The sequence below is a fragment of the Bombus flavifrons genome, chromosome 3 (assembly GCF_040668555.2).
Source record: "Bombus flavifrons isolate JBK064 chromosome 3, iyBomFlav1_principal, whole genome shotgun sequence".
Classification (NCBI taxonomy): Eukaryota; Metazoa; Arthropoda; class Insecta; order Hymenoptera; family Apidae; genus Bombus; species Bombus flavifrons.
The window spans coordinates 14,011,870-14,031,124 of record NC_138444.1 but is presented as its reverse complement, the minus strand read 5'-3'; the positions used below and the strand labels follow the sequence as shown (position 1 = coordinate 14,031,124).

The 19,255-nt window shown below is 27.6% G+C and overlaps 2 protein-coding genes across 6 annotated transcripts; both read right to left on the bottom strand.

The window, feature by feature from the left end:
• Nucleotides 1–39: 39 nt before the first annotated feature.
• Nucleotides 40–3,748, bottom strand: Shmt (serine hydroxymethyl transferase). 2 transcript variants are annotated; one of them, XM_069109969.1, is made up of 7 exons: nucleotides 3,594–3,748; nucleotides 2,596–2,778; nucleotides 1,686–1,879; nucleotides 1,388–1,599; nucleotides 983–1,307; nucleotides 401–900; nucleotides 40–312 (listed from the first exon to the last, which is right to left on the bottom strand). In XM_069109969.1, exons 2-7 carry the CDS (start codon nucleotides 2,758–2,760, stop codon nucleotides 146–148), a joined length of 1,563 nt encoding a protein of 520 aa, XP_068966070.1. In that variant the 5' UTR covers nucleotides 2,761–2,778; nucleotides 3,594–3,748; the 3' UTR covers nucleotides 40–145. The 2 variants fall into 2 exon arrangements, with proteins under 2 accessions (XP_068966070.1, XP_068966069.1); XM_069109968.1 differs by lacking the exon at nucleotides 3,594–3,748 and having other exon boundaries at nucleotides 2,596–2,894.
• Nucleotides 3,749–5,296: 1,548 nt separating this feature from the next.
• Usp7 (Ubiquitin-specific protease 7) lies at nucleotides 5,297–17,449 on the bottom strand. Of its 4 annotated transcripts, none has more exons than XM_069109967.1 (18): nucleotides 16,943–17,449; nucleotides 15,787–15,885; nucleotides 15,187–15,459; nucleotides 14,962–15,080; nucleotides 14,547–14,681; nucleotides 14,078–14,272; nucleotides 13,794–13,965; nucleotides 13,504–13,696; nucleotides 13,253–13,406; nucleotides 12,908–13,102; nucleotides 10,099–10,320; nucleotides 9,523–9,817; nucleotides 9,149–9,368; nucleotides 8,907–9,074; nucleotides 8,310–8,814; nucleotides 8,141–8,212; nucleotides 7,980–8,079; nucleotides 5,297–7,811 (listed from the first exon to the last, which is right to left on the bottom strand). In XM_069109967.1, the coding sequence occupies exons 1-18, from the start codon at nucleotides 17,034–17,036 to the stop codon at nucleotides 7,687–7,689; spliced, it is 3,336 nt and encodes a 1,111-aa protein (XP_068966068.1). In that variant the 5' UTR covers nucleotides 17,037–17,449; the 3' UTR covers nucleotides 5,297–7,686. The 4 variants fall into 4 exon arrangements, with proteins under 4 accessions (XP_068966068.1, XP_068966066.1, XP_068966065.1 ...); XM_069109965.1 differs by having other exon boundaries at nucleotides 5,297–7,790; nucleotides 16,943–17,181; XM_069109964.1 differs by having other exon boundaries at nucleotides 7,980–8,073; nucleotides 16,943–17,181.
• Between the last annotated feature and the right edge of the window lie 1,806 nt (nucleotides 17,450–19,255).

Genomic DNA, 19,255 nt, shown 5'->3' with positions numbered 1-19,255 from the left:
GTATATATTTATGTTTCTTATGAATAATTACAAACATAATTCTTTTAAACATATTTTATTCTTTTTTACAAAATTAATAAAAAATGAATGCAATACAAAAAGTTATGTAAGTAAATATTTATAATGTCATAACAAGATTATACCATCAATATTCTTCAAAACCGGGAATAGGAAATTGCCTAGAAAATGTTTCAACTTCTTCTCTTAAAGCTGTAACCTTTGCCTTTATGTTGACATCGGTATTCAATATCCTTTTATAGTCAATAAGTTTAGGACCAGAAATGTTAGACACTTCCTTAGCAAGTAATAGCCCTAAAAGAAATTAGAATCAAAGAATATTTTTTGTACACTTTTAATATATTCAATTCTATTTTAAGATATTATTTTAAAACATAAGCACCTCTGTGTATAAAATCAACAACTTTATCAATATCTTTTTCAACTAAACCACGAGTGGTTAATGCAGGTGTACCAAGTCTGATACCACTGCAATTCAATGCACTTTTATCACCAGGCACTGTGTTTTTATTGCAAGCTATGGAGATACTCTCCAAAATCTTTTCTGCTTTAGCTCCTGTAATGCCTTTATTTCGTAAATCTACAAGAAACATATGAACATCAGTTCCACCTGTACTGATTTTATAGCCATGCTCCTGAAGTCTTGAACATAGTCTCTTTGCATTAGCTATAATTTGTTTCTGATACTGAAGAAATTCTGGTGATTTAACTTGTTTCATTGTTGTAGCTATGCCTGCAATTGCATGATTGTGAGGTCCACCTTGTAGTCCTGGGAATACAGCCTGATTAATTTTATCTTCCAAATCATACATAATTTGTTGACCATCTTTTCCAATTTTTCTGACTCCTTTACGAAAAAATATAACACCAGCACGAGGTCCTCTAGTAATGATAAACAAAGAAATGTTCTTTGATAAGGAAATGAGAAGCTATTTACCAATAAGCAATATTTGCTAACAATTACCTTAAAGTCTTATGAGTTGTAGTAGATACAACATCACTATATTCGAATGGACTAGGAATTAATTTAGCTGCAACTAATCCTGATACATGAGCCATGTCACTAAATAAATAAGCATTATTCTCATCTGCTATTTCCCTGAATCGCTTGTAGTTTAAGCATCTACTATAACAGGAAACACCTGCTATTATAATTTTAGGCTTAAATAAACTTGCTTCCTGAGCTAACTTATCATAGTCAATTAAACCAGTATCAAGACTAACTTTGTATGGCATTGATTCAAAAAATATTGATGTTGCAGAAACCTTTTTAGTTGCAGAAAAAAAACCTAGAAGATTGAAACAAAAAAGTTTAACATCTATAATAGCATAACTTATAATGTTTTAGTATGAAAATTTTATGTGGTACCATGTGTAAGATGTCCTCCATCAGGAAGATCTAAACCCATTATACGACCATGAGGCTCAATTAAACCTGTGTAGACTGCAAAATTAGCTGGACTTCCTGAATATGGTTGTACATTACAACCCCATTCTTCAGGATTTAAATCAAATGCTTCCAAAGCACGTTTTTGTGCCAACAATTCAATTTCATCAATGTATTCATTTCCTCCATAATATCTAAATATATAAGGGCAGTTTTAACAATTGATAAACATATAAATACCTTAAGAGATAATGATAATTGTAAGTTATAAGAAACATACCTCTGACCAGGAAGGCCTTCACTATATTTATTGTGAAGACAAGAACTCAAACATTGCAAAACACTGAGAGATGTAAAATTTTCACTAGCAATCATTTCAAGACCAGACTCTTGCCTCTTTTTTTCCTTTTTCATTAATTCAAAAAGTTCTGGGTCTGTTTCCCAGACATTCTTATAAATTATTTCAGGCATGTGCTATGTAATTAAAAATTCAAAGTTTTTTAGTATCTATTTTATATATTATCAATATACTTATCATTTACTTCATATAATAGAAATAATTTATTGGAGTAATGCTTTACTATTTCCTGAATATATACTTGTTTATTTCTTAAGTCTGCAGGGGATATTGCAAAATAATGTTTAGTTATTAGTCTTTTTATTATCTTGATAAAGTTCAAAGTGTTTTTACCGATAACCTTGTGTATAGCATGACACAATGAGATTTTCTTTATCAAGAGGCATATATGTTTTACATACAAGACTCTCTGATTACTACTCCCTATTAATTACTTATTTATATTCAATTATTTCTATTACTTATCAATACTCTGACTAATATTTTTTAAATCTAAATAAATATAATATAGATTCTAAGAAGCATTTTAACAAATAAAAAAATTGTCCAAAGAAATTATACATTAATAATCAAATATATAATATATAATATAATATATAAATATATAAACATTTTTATACAACTTATTTAATTATTATGCAAATAATAAAATAATAAATTGAATATAATATACAGCGATAATTATAAATAATTATAAAAAAATTTTATATATATAAGATAATTATAAAAAAGACTGCATAAAATATTATTTATGCAAAAAAGTAGCATTATTACTACTGATTGTACAAACAAAGATTAATTATAATGAGAAATAACTTTTACAATCACTCACGAGTTTAGGTGTACGACACGTGGTTGAAAAATGCACGTTAGGATTTGAATCTTGGAAGACTTCTGATAATCCTTGAAGAACACGATCTTTTATATGCTGCGTACGGCTGATTAACAGATTGTCAGCCAATCGAAAACCGTAACGATTTAAATTCGCCCAATTCATTGTTATAACAAATAGTTTCTTAAATCATATATATACAAAAGTTCATGAAATATACAAGGTGATTAGAAATTTCTTAAATTATTCATATTTATTGTAACTGACGCATTTAGCATTTCGCGTAGTTGTATTCTTTAACCTAAAAATTGCATAGGACTTCAACTTCAACGGCTCAACCGTTGATATATGTAATGTACACGCGCGTAGTTTTTAAGTGTAATCGTTTTGTTCAACTATGAGAAGTGATTTAAATGATTTGTAATAATAAAAAATATTTGAAATTGTTAATTTATATGGCAATCTAAAATTGTTCCTCAATAAAATATACAACTTTCAAATAAAAAGTGTCATATTATTACATGAAGATATATGTTTCAAAAAATAAGATTCCTGTTTATTACTAATTTATAAAGAAATCGAATACGTAGTAATACGAGATGTAGTATAAATTTAATATAATAGAAAGCGAATTTTTTTTGTAATTCAATAAAATATTTTAAACATTTTTTTAGAACAATCGAAATTGATTGTAATTATCAAATTGAAATATTTTAATAACTGTTATAAGCGATTAAAAAAGTTTCTTGTTGTTGACCTTTCTTTATAAAGGATATAATAGACCTAGACACTTCCTTGTTGTACCAGTTTAATTAAAATTCTTCGACCATTTAACTTCACTTTATAATTATTCAGTTCGAAATATTTCACTGAATTGCAATGCAACTTAGTACATGCTTTAAATGTTTTTCTAATAAGAAATAATGATAACAGATTTTACAGTTTCACTATGAGCAATACTGCTTTGAAAGTTTATAATTCACTGTCGACATACTTACTTTCTTCGAATACACGCAAGTCTATAGCGTATATATCACATTTCTTAGCGACCAATGCACTCCACACTTTTATCAGAACCGTTTAAACGTTCTTTTTTTATCATATTACAAAAACTTTAAATATTTTCGTTAGATTGATTGTTCTTTCTGATCTTTAATGATAACTTAGCGAACAATAATACTACATCGGGAAATTAATGTTGTTACAATTATGATGAAATTTCTAAGGTACAAACATTTACGTAATTACCATTTCGTAATTGGATAAGCATTATAAACATGAAAATGGTTGCATAATTAAAAAGGCAAACATTTGAAAATTTAACAATTTATTTAAAGAGATTATAATACACTTGTATATATGTACTTTGTAATAATTACTCGTTAATTATATGTTCATTCCAAAAAAATGTTTACAAGTTAATTTCTTGTCGTGATAAACAGATTATCATAACAATTTTATACTCGCACACAGCACTTTTTATTTTGCTTCTTTTTGTTATTTATTATTGGCATTTTAATATTTAGCATCCCTGGAAATTTCCGGTAATTGAAGAAAAATTAAATTTCGTTATATATAAATCATCATATGCTAAGTAAAAGTCGTATTTTTATTCAATACGATTTGATAATATTTGTCCTCAGTCCACTAAAGTAACACAAAGTACTATTGATTGACAAATGCCATTTAAAGACAAATAAAATGTTTCTTCTTTTGTCATTTTTTTTACTATTAAAATAATTAAAAGTAAAAATAATAATAATAAAAAGTAATCCAGAAATATTTATCCATAATATTAATCCAGAAATTTTTTAAGTTTATTTTAAATTTGTATGTTAAAAGAATTAAAGGGTATTTGAAGAAGATATTGATAATATTGAATCATGAAATGATAGAAAATATCTGCATTATACATTAATGTTACTATTAACCTATCTGCTAAATTTAATACCACTTTTAAAAAGGAAAACAGTTTAATTATATACAATATTTATATCCAATATTTTATCTCAACAATGAATTTTTCTTGTAATGTAATTTTTTAATCAAGTATTTCGTACTAGTATCATTATATAATTTTAAATAAGTTAATATAATGTTGAACAATAACATTGTTCTAATATAAATATTATCTCAATCCTTAAAAAGAAAATAATATTAAAGTAAACGTACGAAGAAAAACGAATTGAAATATGTCACACTGAAATCATGTGAAGATAATCAAATAAATTCATAAAATGTTCTTTTTCTTATTTATTATCTTGTTTATGCATTCTGTATAGTCTCGTTTATTGTGTGTATTTTGCTTTTTATTTGCTTAGAAAAAAATTAGTGAAAAATTATTGATGAACTTTACAATCACAATTGAGCAGCTGCTACAATATTAGCTGTACAAAAACAGAAACAGCATTACAATTAATTACAAGCATTATATTATATTTCAGAAGTGCATATTTTCGCGGATTATTTGTTACATGTAAATTTGATATTTTTTTTCGTTTGCTTTTCTCTTTTTTATTATAATACAATAACTTAAATAATTCTTTTCAAATATAACTTTCATATGATTTAGTGCAAAAAATACATAGATACTATTAACATCGTCATAAGTGATATTCATACTATCTCCAACTTTAAAATCATTGTTATTGTTAGTATTCATTGAGGAACATAACAATAAAATGTATATGTATACAACTAATATACGGAATTGATATCTATATTTAATAAAATGTGTAATTTATATTTTCATAATGAATACATATGTTTCCAGGTAAATACATATGCTCTATTCATGACATCCTTTGATCAAAACTTTCGCTTTACTTTTGTCAGGAAAACCAGTTATGAATACTAATATTGTTACAAAAAATAAAACGTTAAGGTTTTGTATATAATTTAATTAAAAGAAAAATGAAATTTTCAATTTTTCTAATGTTTAAAAAATATGTACTTCCTTTTAGTGTCTTATCTTTACATGATTCTAATAATCTTATTAATTGAAAAAGAAATAAAAAGAAAAAGAGAACAAAGAAAGTTCATTTCAAAATCACGTAATGAAATGTGTTATTTAAGAATTTCTGTCTATATTTTTTAACAGAACACATATTAAAATTATTTTCGAAAACAAAGATAAGCGACTGCAAGTTGCATATTTATAACGAAACATTTGCAAGCATATACATGATTAAAATTACGGCTGTAGTTAGTCAAACTAGCTGTACAATCACGTTTAGGTTTACAAAATATTGCAATCTTCACAATTAGCATGTCCAGTCTTCGTAAATATTACTGCACATCGCATAAATTTCTTATGTATTATCGATTCATAGTAATTATTCGTCGATGTTGAAATACGCTCTAGAAAACATGTGACATCATGAATAATACATACTCATTGTAAGAGCTACATTTGACGTATTTCTTTAAATTATATACTCAATCGATATAAATTACCGCTCCAATTGAGCTGCAGCAATTTATTATTCTAATAGACTAACAGCTAATTAGCTCGAATTAAAATCATTAACTTGACCTATTTAAAGAGTTCTTTTAAAGTTTAAAACTCTTTCCTTTCTTTATTTTTTAATAATTGCAACAAACTACTCTCTTAGAAAAAGATTTATTTATTAAATAAATTGAATAAATTGCTCCATCTTTTTTCAACATTTAGTAACATTCTTAGGTATTGTGGAGCCATGGATTTAAACGTTTCGAAGAAAGACTATAATCACAGTTAAGAGAGGAGGAAATGTTGAATAAAAGATGATTCATAAATAATAGGAGATCTAGTAATAACATCGTGGCAAGTTATCGTGCGTAGAGTGTATGCAAAGAATAAAAAAAAAAAAGAACAAAGCTATGAAATAATGTTTAATAAAACAAAAACAAAGGCTTAATTAACGAAATGGTGAAAACATTTTTTTTTTAAACAACAACTTTTATCTTCCAATGCATTCCATATAGTTATGCTCATAGCACAGTGAATTCAACATTCACGATATTTGATGCATTCTTTTTCAGTTTTTTGTTATTTTAATTGAAACTGCTTCATTAATATGTTAGTCTACTGCTAGATATTTGCAAAATTTCATAGAATCCCAGTAAAATATATAGGAAAAGATGTAGAGAACACACACAAAAAAGAATATACTCAAACATAAAAAGATCCAGGGTGTTTGGAAAGCAAATCGAAAATTTTATTTATGAATTATCTTGTAAATATTTTATAATAATTTTTGTTATGCAACAATTTCGTACTATTTAATTACATTCCCCTTCAATTAAAGTATAATAAGCAACGAATCTATAAACAAGATGTTAATGTTTTGCTATTTTGCAAAGAAATATGAAGAAGGTTATAAAAATAATTGTATGGCTGCGTTTCAAACATCCTGAATATAATATAAAACAGGAATATGTAGACAATTCTTTTGTGATAATGGGCGTTAAGTATTACATCACGTAGAACAGTACATAATGTTTCTTTGGGTCTCATTATATTCAGCTACAAAGATTTTACATGGCAGGATCAAATAACCGAGATTTTAAAAAAAATTATACTTTTCTAAACTAATGCGCTATATTTATAAATACCTTACTGTTTCTTGACACAAAAGCATTTTTTTACTTAGTAATAAAACATGCTTTTAAATAAATTCTTGATAGACGTAAAAACAGTGAAAAACACTGCTTTCAAAAATATTTGTTAAATAACTGTTACTGAGTGATAAAATATTTACAAATTTCACAGATAGAATCCATTGTTGCAGTATAGTGGAATCAATCATCAGTATATATGATTGATCCAGCCATTACGTAAAATCCCTGTCGATTCGAAAGGGAGAACTTCCATGATGTATAAAATATCATTGCATGTTCATTACAGTCTCTTAATCCATCGTATACAAAGCGTAGATTTACCTTTTGTTAACATGATCATAATATTAAAACCGCGCACTACCTGGTTGAAGAACCGAATACATAAACGCATTTCCAACCATCCTATGTCAAACGTCGCTTTCTTACTATAGAGTCGTATAAATTATATGAGTGGCTGCCTAATTTCATTCTTCTTCGTGTGATGAAAATCTAATTGTAAATTTTAATGGCCTTTTCGAGGTAGTTGATACGAGAGCGCTTTGGCGCTTTGTTGACGTGTTCTAGGCCGAGCCAAGGCCTAAGTGGCGATGTGCCTGCGTTTAAAAATGGATAAACTACAAAATTTATTTTTCATCAACGTCAATTTAAAGTTTTTACTGTAAAATTATTCGCTACTTCACCTATTTTAATATTTTCTATCAAAACTTTGACGTTTGTATTTATATGCATGTGTGAGTGTATGTATTTTTTTTTATTTGTATCTTTCTTATTTGAACACTTACTTTGATTTGGATGAATACGGAAATCTGCAAGGTCCATGCAGTATTCTGGCGAGTCCATAATAAAGTGTGGTTTACCCATCGTCACCACCGCGAACTTAAACTTCAAAGTTTTTTTATGAATTCTCATAGAATATCAAATAAAATTAGATTAGGATGCCTACCTTTTCAAATTCTTTTTCTTGTACCCCCAACTTCTTCAATAGTCTTTCTTTCATCTTTGGGAAAGGCTCACCCTGTAAACATATAAACGACGAAAATACAAACAATGTAAAATTATAAAATTAAAATATTTACTTGAAAAAACATCTTTTCATATTTTACTACACTTACATGTTTGATTTTAAAGAAAAAGGGAATACCAAATGTTGAAAAAATATCCTTGTGGAAATGGGCAACAGGAACCAACATTTCATCTTCTGCTAAATTTAACTCATCATTTGGAATTTCTTCTATCCTGTATAATTTTGTGCCAGATGTATTTAAATTATCTAAAGGTACATCTTCCCTTGGTCCAGGCGAAAGTTTACTAGAATTAATTTCTAATATCCTTAATTTTCCAGATCCGTTTTCTGATAATTCTACTTGTTTTTTAGCTTCTTCCAGCAGTGTTGCTACTGTTCCATTTTTGTTAGGATAAAGAATAATTTCCTTCTCTTCTTTAAGAGACGGACCAACCCATATACATTTGAACTGCTTTTTGTTTTCGAGTTCATTTACTCTAATACTAAGTTGCTGATAATATAACTTTTTTGCTTTAGGTTTACAATAAGAAACCAAATCTTTCAACGAACCTTCAAATGTGCACTTTAGTGGGTGACCAGGTGAATCTTTGTAGCTGCAAATGTAATAAGAAATATTTGTATATATAATACAGACGTATAAAAGTACATAAAATTGCATAAAGTTATATATTATATATATTCTTACGTTTGACATTTAAAGAATTGCAAAAGATAAGGATCTGTACCAAGTCTCTGTGCCACAGCTCTTGCCATTTGGTCATATGTCATTCTTAATGAAAGTTCCATTGTAAAACCAGTATCATTAGGAATTGTTTTATCACAAAATGTAACTTCCACTCTATGAAATAGGTCTCTGAAATATAACAAAGATTTTTGTATAAAGATATTTGTATAAATATCAAATTTTACAAATGTTTCTCAACTTACTTGAAGTATTCTCTACATGTTGGAAGCTCATACATTTGATTGTCACCCTCTTTTTGAAAAACAATTATATCTCCATCCATTAATTCCTCAAGGACTTTCTCTAATGGTTCTGTTAAGTTGTCTATCTTTTCTACCAAGTTTGGTTTGATTTCTTCGTAAAGAGCCAATTCTGTATCAGGTGGGAAACCAGCTCTTTCATTTAAGATTGGTATAAGTTCCTCTGCACAAAACCGTGATAACAATTATTTTCCACTGTTATGAAGATATAAATCTATTATATTTTATACTATATAAATTTGTTTCTTAATCTCTGACAATAACATTATAGTAAAAAATGAAATTAAGGAAAGGAAGTTATTTAAAATAAAACTTACGGACTTTAGCTGTGACAGGCATATAATGATGACCACAGTAATGAATCTTCTTATTTTTGGGATCGTATAATTTAAAAAATAGCAGAACATCGGTGTCTTTATCGAAAGGTGGCAATGCTGTTAGATCAGAATCTGGAGGAACAAGTTCAACAAACACGTTCCAAACATTTGGGTTCTCTGCGCATTGGTAAATGGATTTTTGTAGGTCATTTTCTAATTCAATTGGCATTGGTCTACAAGTCTGGTTTGAACGCACATTCAACGGCCACAAACGAATTTGTTCTATTGGATATTTCTGTAGGAAAAAATCCCATAAAATTAATTATTTAGATTCTATATTCTTCTATTTGATAAAATAGTTGTTTCACTTCTAAGTACAATTTTTTTAATCACCTACCGTGTTCGTAGATGATCACAATAATATAATATATAACCAATTAGTAGCACATATTATGAAGTCACACCAATATTTCAATATCAAATAATTAAAAATATCGATAAAATAAAATATCGATAGTAGCATATTTTAATACAATATGATGAGAGTAATAGCATGAAAAATTTGTCAACACTTACCAAGCTATCACTCAGCAATTCGAGAAACTCGTGCAAGGTACACTGCTTACGTACGCGAAATACACGATACAAAGCATGCTCTGGATCATATAAGTCATTCCCTTGGTGACCGTCAAAATTATCCTCAAGAAGGACGTTGACGGTTATATACAAGTATGCTTCTGTTCTTTCCTTTCTTCGTATTTGTTCCAGCCTCTTCTCCTCTTGCAGCCTCTCCACCAGCTAGACCAACAAAATTAAAATTATCCATATATGTACTAAATTCATCTCATTGGTAATTTTTCCTCATCTGTCTTCTAAAATTTAAACTTTTAGAAAAGCAGTGTGCTAGTATCATGCTTTTGAGATTCGAGAACAAATAGTATTCGAAACATCAAAAGAATGAATTTTGTTTTGTCCTTTATATAATTTTAATTTTGTTCATCTGCCGCAATACAGACTACTAAGTCAAACAATTACACAATGAAAATTATTCAGCTGTAAATGATGGTTTCATGTAACGTACTTCAAATTAATGCAAACAATTAGAAAGTATATAAAATACATAAAATACTAATAAATTTTTACACAGGGATGATGTTTTAAATAACTAAATAATGATTTATGAAATGTACTAAATTTTTGTTTCATAGTTCTATAAAATAAATTTCTTATTATCTTCGTTTTGTCTACTATATTTTGATTAAAATATAAAACACAATGTTATATTATATATTTCTTTGAAATCAAGAATCATACAATGTTAATAATTGATATTTGCAGATCTTAGACTATCATACCTGTGTGCTATGAATATTTATAAAAATACATGACCATCATTTATGCTAAATAATAAAAAGAATGTAATGTATAACTATAGTAGTGTGGAGATGCTTTACATATTGAATTACTGTCATGCGGATGTTTTAAATAATAATACAGCTACATTTTTAACAAATAAAAAGTAAAAATGGTAACAAATTAACTAATATGATTTTTAGTGTTTGAAATTCTCTAGTATTCAACAGTTTATTCTATATTTTTTCATTCATTTTATGTCTAAGATAAAGAGTAATATATATATATATATATATATATTATATATATTATATATATATATATATAGGTATTTTATAGTTATTATGAAATATTCACTTTGTTCATGAGGCATTGAATTTTTTCTATTTATTAATACGTAACAACAAATAAATAGATAGCATCTGTTGATGGTCATACTGACTATGAACATTGACAAAATTTAATGAATTAACGACTCGATTAATTGATTCAGACCTTATTACAAGGTTCAATATCCTAATTTTATTATTAACGTTGATTCAAAGTGTTAATTCGTGAAAATCATAGATTTAATAATATAAATCACATTTCACCTCACTCACTAAACGATCTTCATTAAATAACAAATACACCTTAGAAGACGTATTAAGGAAGTAGCAGACATTAATAAATCCTACTTATTGTTCATTTTCTCTTTTTCCCACAGCATTATCTATTTCATGAGTTAGAACTCATTATTTTAAATCAGATTTTGAATAATTATCTCACTCTATTAACTAATAAGTCTTTCTTGCCTGTACTTTTGTTATAATTATTCACACATTTCAACCTATTCTGCGATATGTCTGTGCATTTGTTACCCAAAGCTTTAGAATACTACAATACAATTATTTTTTTTAGGTATAATATCATACAATATTTATTACAATAAACATTTCAAACTGATTCTAAGGCTCACCATGATAATAGCCTAATAATCAGATTTTATGTCAACCCGATTTCAATTTTTGTATAGTACCTGAAGTGCAACGCGTACATTAATTATAGCTGTTTAACCTTTAATCAACTAATATATAATTAATATAAAATTTTTAAGTAACGAGAAAAATAAATTAAAAGAATCAACAAAGATCTAATTTTTACATGACTCAATCGTCCATACAAAAAAATCCTCTGTCAAAAAGATTAAAATACGTTCATTTGAATAAAACAAATCTCTATATAACATTAACTAATAAAAATCTTTTGATAATATACATATTAGATAACTGTAATACAACATTTTATATTGATTAACTGTCATTTTCAAACCAAATATCTTTGTATATAGACATCAATTCAATATAATGTAATGAAATATTTTCTTTTCTCCTTTCTTTTTTAAATATGTAATAAATATCAGCAAAGTAATGCGCGCGTAACACTTTTAAGTCACATAAGAGTGACATATTACATACAACATGCTGTATCTGAAAATGGACACAATGTATACAATATCAACATTTGGTGATATAACAGCCTGTAGCTGATAACGCTATAAATTTCTGGTTATTAAAAAATATTAAGAGAAATTTTATAACAAATATTTGAAAATATATATATGTATGTATAGGTGCTAAAAAAAATATTAATTTATTAAATTTAATTTGTAGATATTATTTTCTGATTAATTCACATATCCAAAATATTGAATCTATTCAAATACGTTCCTATGTTATTAAACTTATTTCATCCTTGTATATAACTTGATGTAATGTTTTATGAATTTGATGATTTTATATGTTATGAGCTAATTAGCTCAAGACATATTTAAGAAATGGGAAGTTTTATTGGAAAAGAATTCAACCAATTTCCAACTCTTTCCATCTCTTCAAAAATCATGAATATAGAGATTTGGATTTCGAGAATTTTGCGTGCACGGACGAAGAGTCGTAGTCTCTGTATGTGAGTCTTTGATTGAGTCAGTCGCGTCTTTGTCACGTTCATGGTCGCTCAACTCCTGGGAAAGCTCTCTTTGTAGGACGTTTCTGACCTCTTGAGGTATATCCTCTTCCTTGACTTCTTGTAGGACGTTTTCCAGCTCAGAGTCCCTTATGTACACCAACATATAGGCGTTCGTACAATGTTTGACAGCTATAGACATATCCTCATCTTGACCACCATAATTGTGTTCAATAGCTTCTTGTTTCGTACACCTTGAGACGACATCATCGTCGAATTTGCACCACTGTTTCAGAATTGAGTATACACAATCAATGATATTTGCATATAATTATTTAAAATTATTTAAATAGAGAATGACATTATGTTTAAAAGAAATACATAATTATTTCTAACTAAATTAGAATAAAATAATTAGAATAAAAAATGCACATACTTTTCCATCACCAGCTGGATTGATAAATACAACATAATGCCCACCATGATTATCCCCACTGTGTACTAAGACTGCATGCAATGTATAATCTGCACTTGTTGCTTCTTTATTTTGTAAATATTTGCCAAGGCTTATTTTTTCATAGAATTCAAACCTTAATGAAATTTAATATATATAGACATAAAGATTGCAAATATTATGAAAAAATAGATTCTATGTATTAAGATTATAATTTTTTTGTTGTTTCTTACCTATCATTAAATTTTACAGAACAATCTGTAACTGGATCATATTGAAATCGCATTAAATGTAAATGCAACACTGGTGGAAATGATGAAAAGATAACACCCTTTTCTGCCTCTTGTAATCCATTCTCTCCCGCATCATATTTATTATCACCATCCAGACTTTCAGTACTCACATAATCATTAAAAGACTCATAAACTAAAGTTAATTTTTACATAATATAAAATTTTATAAATAATACGCAAAACATGAAATTTTTATGTAATTAATAAGAAATATTTCTTCGTATACTTACTATTTTTCTTCCCTTTTATATTTAACTGTATATCATAGAAAGTTTCAACTCTAGTTGATTTGTAATCAATATTTTTACATTTGATAAATGAGACCATTTTTCCTTCAAATAATTTTGGCACTGTACCCTCTACACATGTACCTTTCATTTTACTTTCCAACTTGTCTAAAAGCTAAAGCAATTATTAGTAAAGAAAAACTCTTATCATTGATAAATAAAGCTTAAAATACTACAGATTATTGTTAAGGATTTTATAAATAATAGTAAGTACATTAATTCCTTACCACTCGTAAAAATTCTTGTACATCATGTTGCATGAATGAATCCAATGTTTCCCAACCAAAGCTTTTGGTTAATTTTTTTGTACCTACTGGCTTATCAGAGAACTGTAATTCATGAAATACCCTTTGTAAAGCCAAAGCAACACTTTTGCTAGAATCATCACTTTCTGTTGGCATTTTGTAAACTGCTTTACGTAACTAGAAACATAAAGGATAAATACCTAAATATTTATACTACAATCACAAAAAGTTTAAGATCTAGAAAGTAAAGAATATTAATTAGTTTTTAGTTTAAAAAATACAACAAAATTTATTTTACTTCTGTTAATCTGATAATTTCATAATATCCATTACTATCAATGTTTCTTTAGAAATTTGTATTAACATAATATACACAACACATACTCATACAAATGACAATTATAGTTAATATTTAAGTTTTGAAATACTCGAAATGAATTTATTAACCTACCTGATTCGTAAAATACAAAGTTTGAAGTAAAGAATTCATATAGCATGTAGCACCTTGATTTTTTAAGCCTACAAATCCTGTATGCTTTTTACTATCCCAGCTGACACCATGTGGAGCATCAGCCATAACATGAACCTATTTAAAAAAATTAATGTTATAAAAATAGCTATAAACCTGTATGTTTACAGAAAATATTTATGAAACAAGTGGATTGAAACTTAATATTTATATAATATTTCATAAACCTCCTCAGAGAATTAAATTATAACATAACCAGAAAATTGGAAATTTTTTAAAATTTTTGATTGAAGATAGCCTAAAATAAAAGTAATGAATAACTATAAATTTTTACATCAAATTAAACAAAATATTTCTTTATTACTCTTTGATTTAAAAAATCTAATATCACACTAACCTCAAGTGTAATAGAATCATCTTTAATAAAACCTTTATCAGGATCCAGGACATCCTGCCATGTCATAAAATGACTAAATCCCCAATCATTTTCTTTACTATAGAAGAGATGTTGAATTTCTAAAATAAGAATACAGAATCATAATATTAACTAAATTAAAAATTAAATGAAACAAAACAATCTTCTGTAAAAATAAAATATTAGTATATGAAAATATATACTAACTTCTACTAAATGGTTCCTGTCCTTCCTTACAAGAAAGTAATCGAAGATCTGCAACTGCATAACAACTCCACGATGATTCACTTTCTCCATTACATTGCAGAAAAAAACCAAGAGATTTCTGAGGAGCTCTATCTTGTGTCTGACTTGACCTTGGCATTATCATTATTTTCCATGGTAAATTACGAACGTAACATGGAGGTGACAACTGGGTTTCTTTCATTTTAGAAAGATTTTCCACTGTATAACGAAATGTTGCCTCTGATCTTGCTTCATCTAAATAAAAAGATATTGAGATTTATAATTAATGATATGCATTTAAATTTCTATAATTGTAACATTAGATTACATCTCATTATAATATTCTTACTCATCATAACTTATTATAACTTTTATAACAACTTTTAATATATGTATCTATATACCAATTTTTAAGTTCCCTTTAATTGCTAATCGAATTTAATTACTAATAAAATTTAAGTAAGCTGTCACTGTTAGCAAACATTTATGCCTTTTATTAAGATTTTAATGCTAATATTGTGTTTAATTTGTAAGAAAGGTGGTATCAATAAAATAAATTTTTTTTTAATATTTTTCTCCTACCTTCCTCCATTTCTTGATCTTGAACTATACAAGCTAATTCTGATTCTCCGTTCATAGGACTAGTATCATTACCATCTCCTCCACCATCATTTGGTGTTTCTAGAAGGTTAAGACATCTATTACTGCAAAATTTTTAAAAGCTGCTTTTTGAAAAAAGCTTTCATAATTTTAGCAATAAATTAGATGGATAACATTACATTTTACAATGAATTATGCGCTGTTTTGTATATAATATATAAATTTTTGACAGTATTTTTGTATTTTATAAACAGTACCAAAGGAATGTTGTATATTTGAGCTGTTTGAATTGTAGATTATCCACAATACTAATATATAAAAGTAAAAAATTTACTTAATGTTTTATAATAAACTTAAAAAAGTGATTTACAGAAATATCCATGTAGTAATTTATACACATAAAACTTGATGAAAAATGCTGTATCAAATTCCAGTCATTGTGTCATAATTAGAAAACAAATGAATGTTTTCATCAAATGAAGGTCTGCTTATAACCATATATTTATAAGTTGTTAAAAAGAGTATATACATTCACTAACTTAACATTAAGTGTTTAAAGTATTTATATAGATATGTAGAGAAACAAAAAATAACAGTACATTTAAAATATATTTAGAATCTTACTTTTCTTTGTCAAGTTAATATAATTTGCGTGATTATATACAACATACATACTATATTGGCGCGCGCGCATGTGTGTGTGTTACGTATTATACATATATATTAAATACATATCCCATTACTATATTTTCTATAATGAAAATTTTAATAAACACATAGATTTTAATTCTTTTTGAATATATAAACTGCATGACTATGCAACAAACCAATCAAGTAGTATAGAATCAAAACTATCCCAAATGTAGCATAATATAACACAAATTATCGAAATCATATAAATATGTCATATATTTTTAACTCTAAAACCAACATAATTTTTATCTTATATTTTAATTAACGCTATTTTTGACTAAAATACGTACATACGTAAAGAAAGTTCACTGTAAAATGTTCGTATCAACGTATAAAGTTCGAAATAATTTCCCATAACCTTCAAAGCAAAAATCAAAACATATGAAACTAATAGAAAAAACTAGAAAAATCTCAATGAAATGAAACAGATGAGGGTAACGCGTACCTCCTTCTTGTGTATCCATTTCTTCGACTTCATTGACCTGAACCGGTGCCAGGTTGAGCTGTTTAAGATTTTCCTGATCGTTAACGTGGTTCATCGCAATGCCGATATTGATGGTCGTCTTGATTGCGCCGGGAACCTCGGAGGCGGCTTCCGCCGTCGAGGTTACTTCTGAAGTTAATTTAACTGATGCAACTGCAGACGAGTTTCGAGTAAAAATGGACTGTTGTCGTTCGACGGGCTGATTATTCTCGTCAGGGACGGAAGATTTTTGCTCGAGCGAATGTTGCTGATTTAGTTGTTCGATTCCAATCGCAACCGGGCTCGCGTCACTACTACGACTCGAGAACGACGTCTTTTTGCCACTCGACGATGGTTGATATTTACTTGCGATGAGACCAATTTCTGCAGCTCTCAAGTGCCCCCGCTTTTTCGGGGGACGCCCACAGCATATATTCCACCCTTGCGAGATATCCTCGTAATTTCTACGTTGTCTCTGCTCTTGTCGCCACTATTTCTCTCCTTATTCTCGAACCTATCTTCCTCGCACTTTTCACTTTGTACCACCTCGCTCTTTCTCGACCGATCCGAGGAACGGTTTCCGCACCGCGGGACCGGCGCGCTACTAATCGTCAAACTTACGTACTTCTTGCAAACCACCAATCTACTATATTTCGATCTTACTATTTCATCCAGCCTCTGGCAACGATCACCTTTACAACCAAATCTTTCGTACAGTGTTTCCAGCTTTTTAACCTGATCACTGATACACTCAGCTGATCTTTTCACGGACGAAGCAGGACGATCTGCTTCGATGATAGTCTTTCAGACCTCTTTTACGCGAAAATAAACAAAATGGCGACAAACCACACTGTTCTACTGCCTGTCTGTCTGTTCTGCATACAATTCATACAAGTCACGAAATTTTCAACGTCTTTTAGATAGCACACTCGATGCTACCTTTTGTCCTGTCAACGCGGCAAATATAAATAACTACAAACCAGGATTAGATCAATTACGTACTAAAATCCAGTCTTAGATTCAATTCTATCTGTATTTTTTGAAAAATATTACTCTATACCATTGTTCTTATATTTAAGTTTATTGTTAAGTATAGTAAATGATATATGATATAGTACATTGATACAATAAATTCTAAATAAATTATTATGAAAATAATTCATAGTCGTATGTGCTGTTTTCTGTTTATAATATTATTTATTTAATAAAATAACTCTACCAAAAAATGGATAAGTATAGTGAAATATATGTTAAGAATTTCGAAAAGTTATATAATATTCAACTCATATTCAGCCGATGATATAATTTTACTTTATATTTTGAAGATGAAGTTCCAGTTTACAAGATATGATGTCTTTTAATAAATTGTGATTATACAAATAACTTTAGTAATTTATAATAAAATAAAATAAAATTGATTATCATCATCATATGTTACACTTAACAGCTTAACCTACATCTTTGTACTTTATACGACTATGTACATTTATTTATTTAATTATACAACTGCATATAACTAATTAAATCAGTTTTAACAGCTTCGCAATAATATTGTTGTCTTTAGATTGACAAACATTTCTTTTCGAAAATATAACAATTTCATATCATAAATTTTATAGATGTAGGTTGGATTTATTTATTGCTGTAATTCAAAAATTACAATATTACAATTTTATATCATTGTATTATATTTTATGTATTGTAATTTAGAAGTACACACAAGGAAAAGAAGGATACAATAGTATAAATGAAATACTACTGTAAAAAATAATTGAAGGCTACTTGATATTTTAATAAATATTTCTTTTTATGTTTATATTTTTCACAAACAGCAAAAATAAATAACTTAATAAAATGTTCACTTATATTTATACAAAAGCATGTTAGCACAAATCTCCCATAAATAGCGATATTCAATAATATGTATATTAAATCATTAGCAAGTTTTATACACTGTTTGCAAATTATTTACAAATGAGGATTCTACAGTTAAAGTTAGGTAATAGTTAATAGAATTGATAAGCATTTTAGTAGATAAACGTTTTACAATATTGATTCAATCAAACTGAATGTATTATTTGCTTCTATATAAACAGAAATGTATTTAATACATGCTTTTTTATGTTTTTCAAATTAAATATCTTTCAATATAAAATACTTTGTACACATTGAAGCTTTTGAAACATATTGAACATCAGTCTAATTAAGCATATTTGAATTAATAATCACTTTTTAAGTATTTAATTTATATTAGTGCTGCTTTTTGTCTTCCTAGATCATTTTGCAGTTAACGCT

Coding starts and splice junctions, on each gene's coding strand:
- Usp7 (XM_069109967.1), bottom strand. CDS start 17,036: ATGAACCACGTTAACGATCAGGAAAATCTTAAACAGCTCAACCTGGCA. Junction 9,818..10,098: donor AATTGCTGAGTGATAGCTTG/GTAAGTGTTGAC, acceptor TTTTTCCTACAG/AAATATCCAATAGAACAAAT. Junction 9,369..9,522: donor GCCTGTCACAGCTAAAGTCC/GTAAGTTTTATT, acceptor GGTTTTGTGCAG/AGGAACTTATACCAATCTTA.
- Shmt (XM_069109969.1), bottom strand. CDS start 2,760: ATGAATTGGGCGAATTTAAATCGTTACGGTTTTCGATTGGCTGACAAT. Junction 1,880..2,595: donor CGTGTCGTACACCTAAACTC/GTGAGTGATTGT, acceptor TTAATTACATAG/CACATGCCTGAAATAATTTA. Junction 901..982: donor ACAACTCATAAGACTTTAAG/GTAATTGTTAGC, acceptor TATCATTACTAG/AGGACCTCGTGCTGGTGTTA.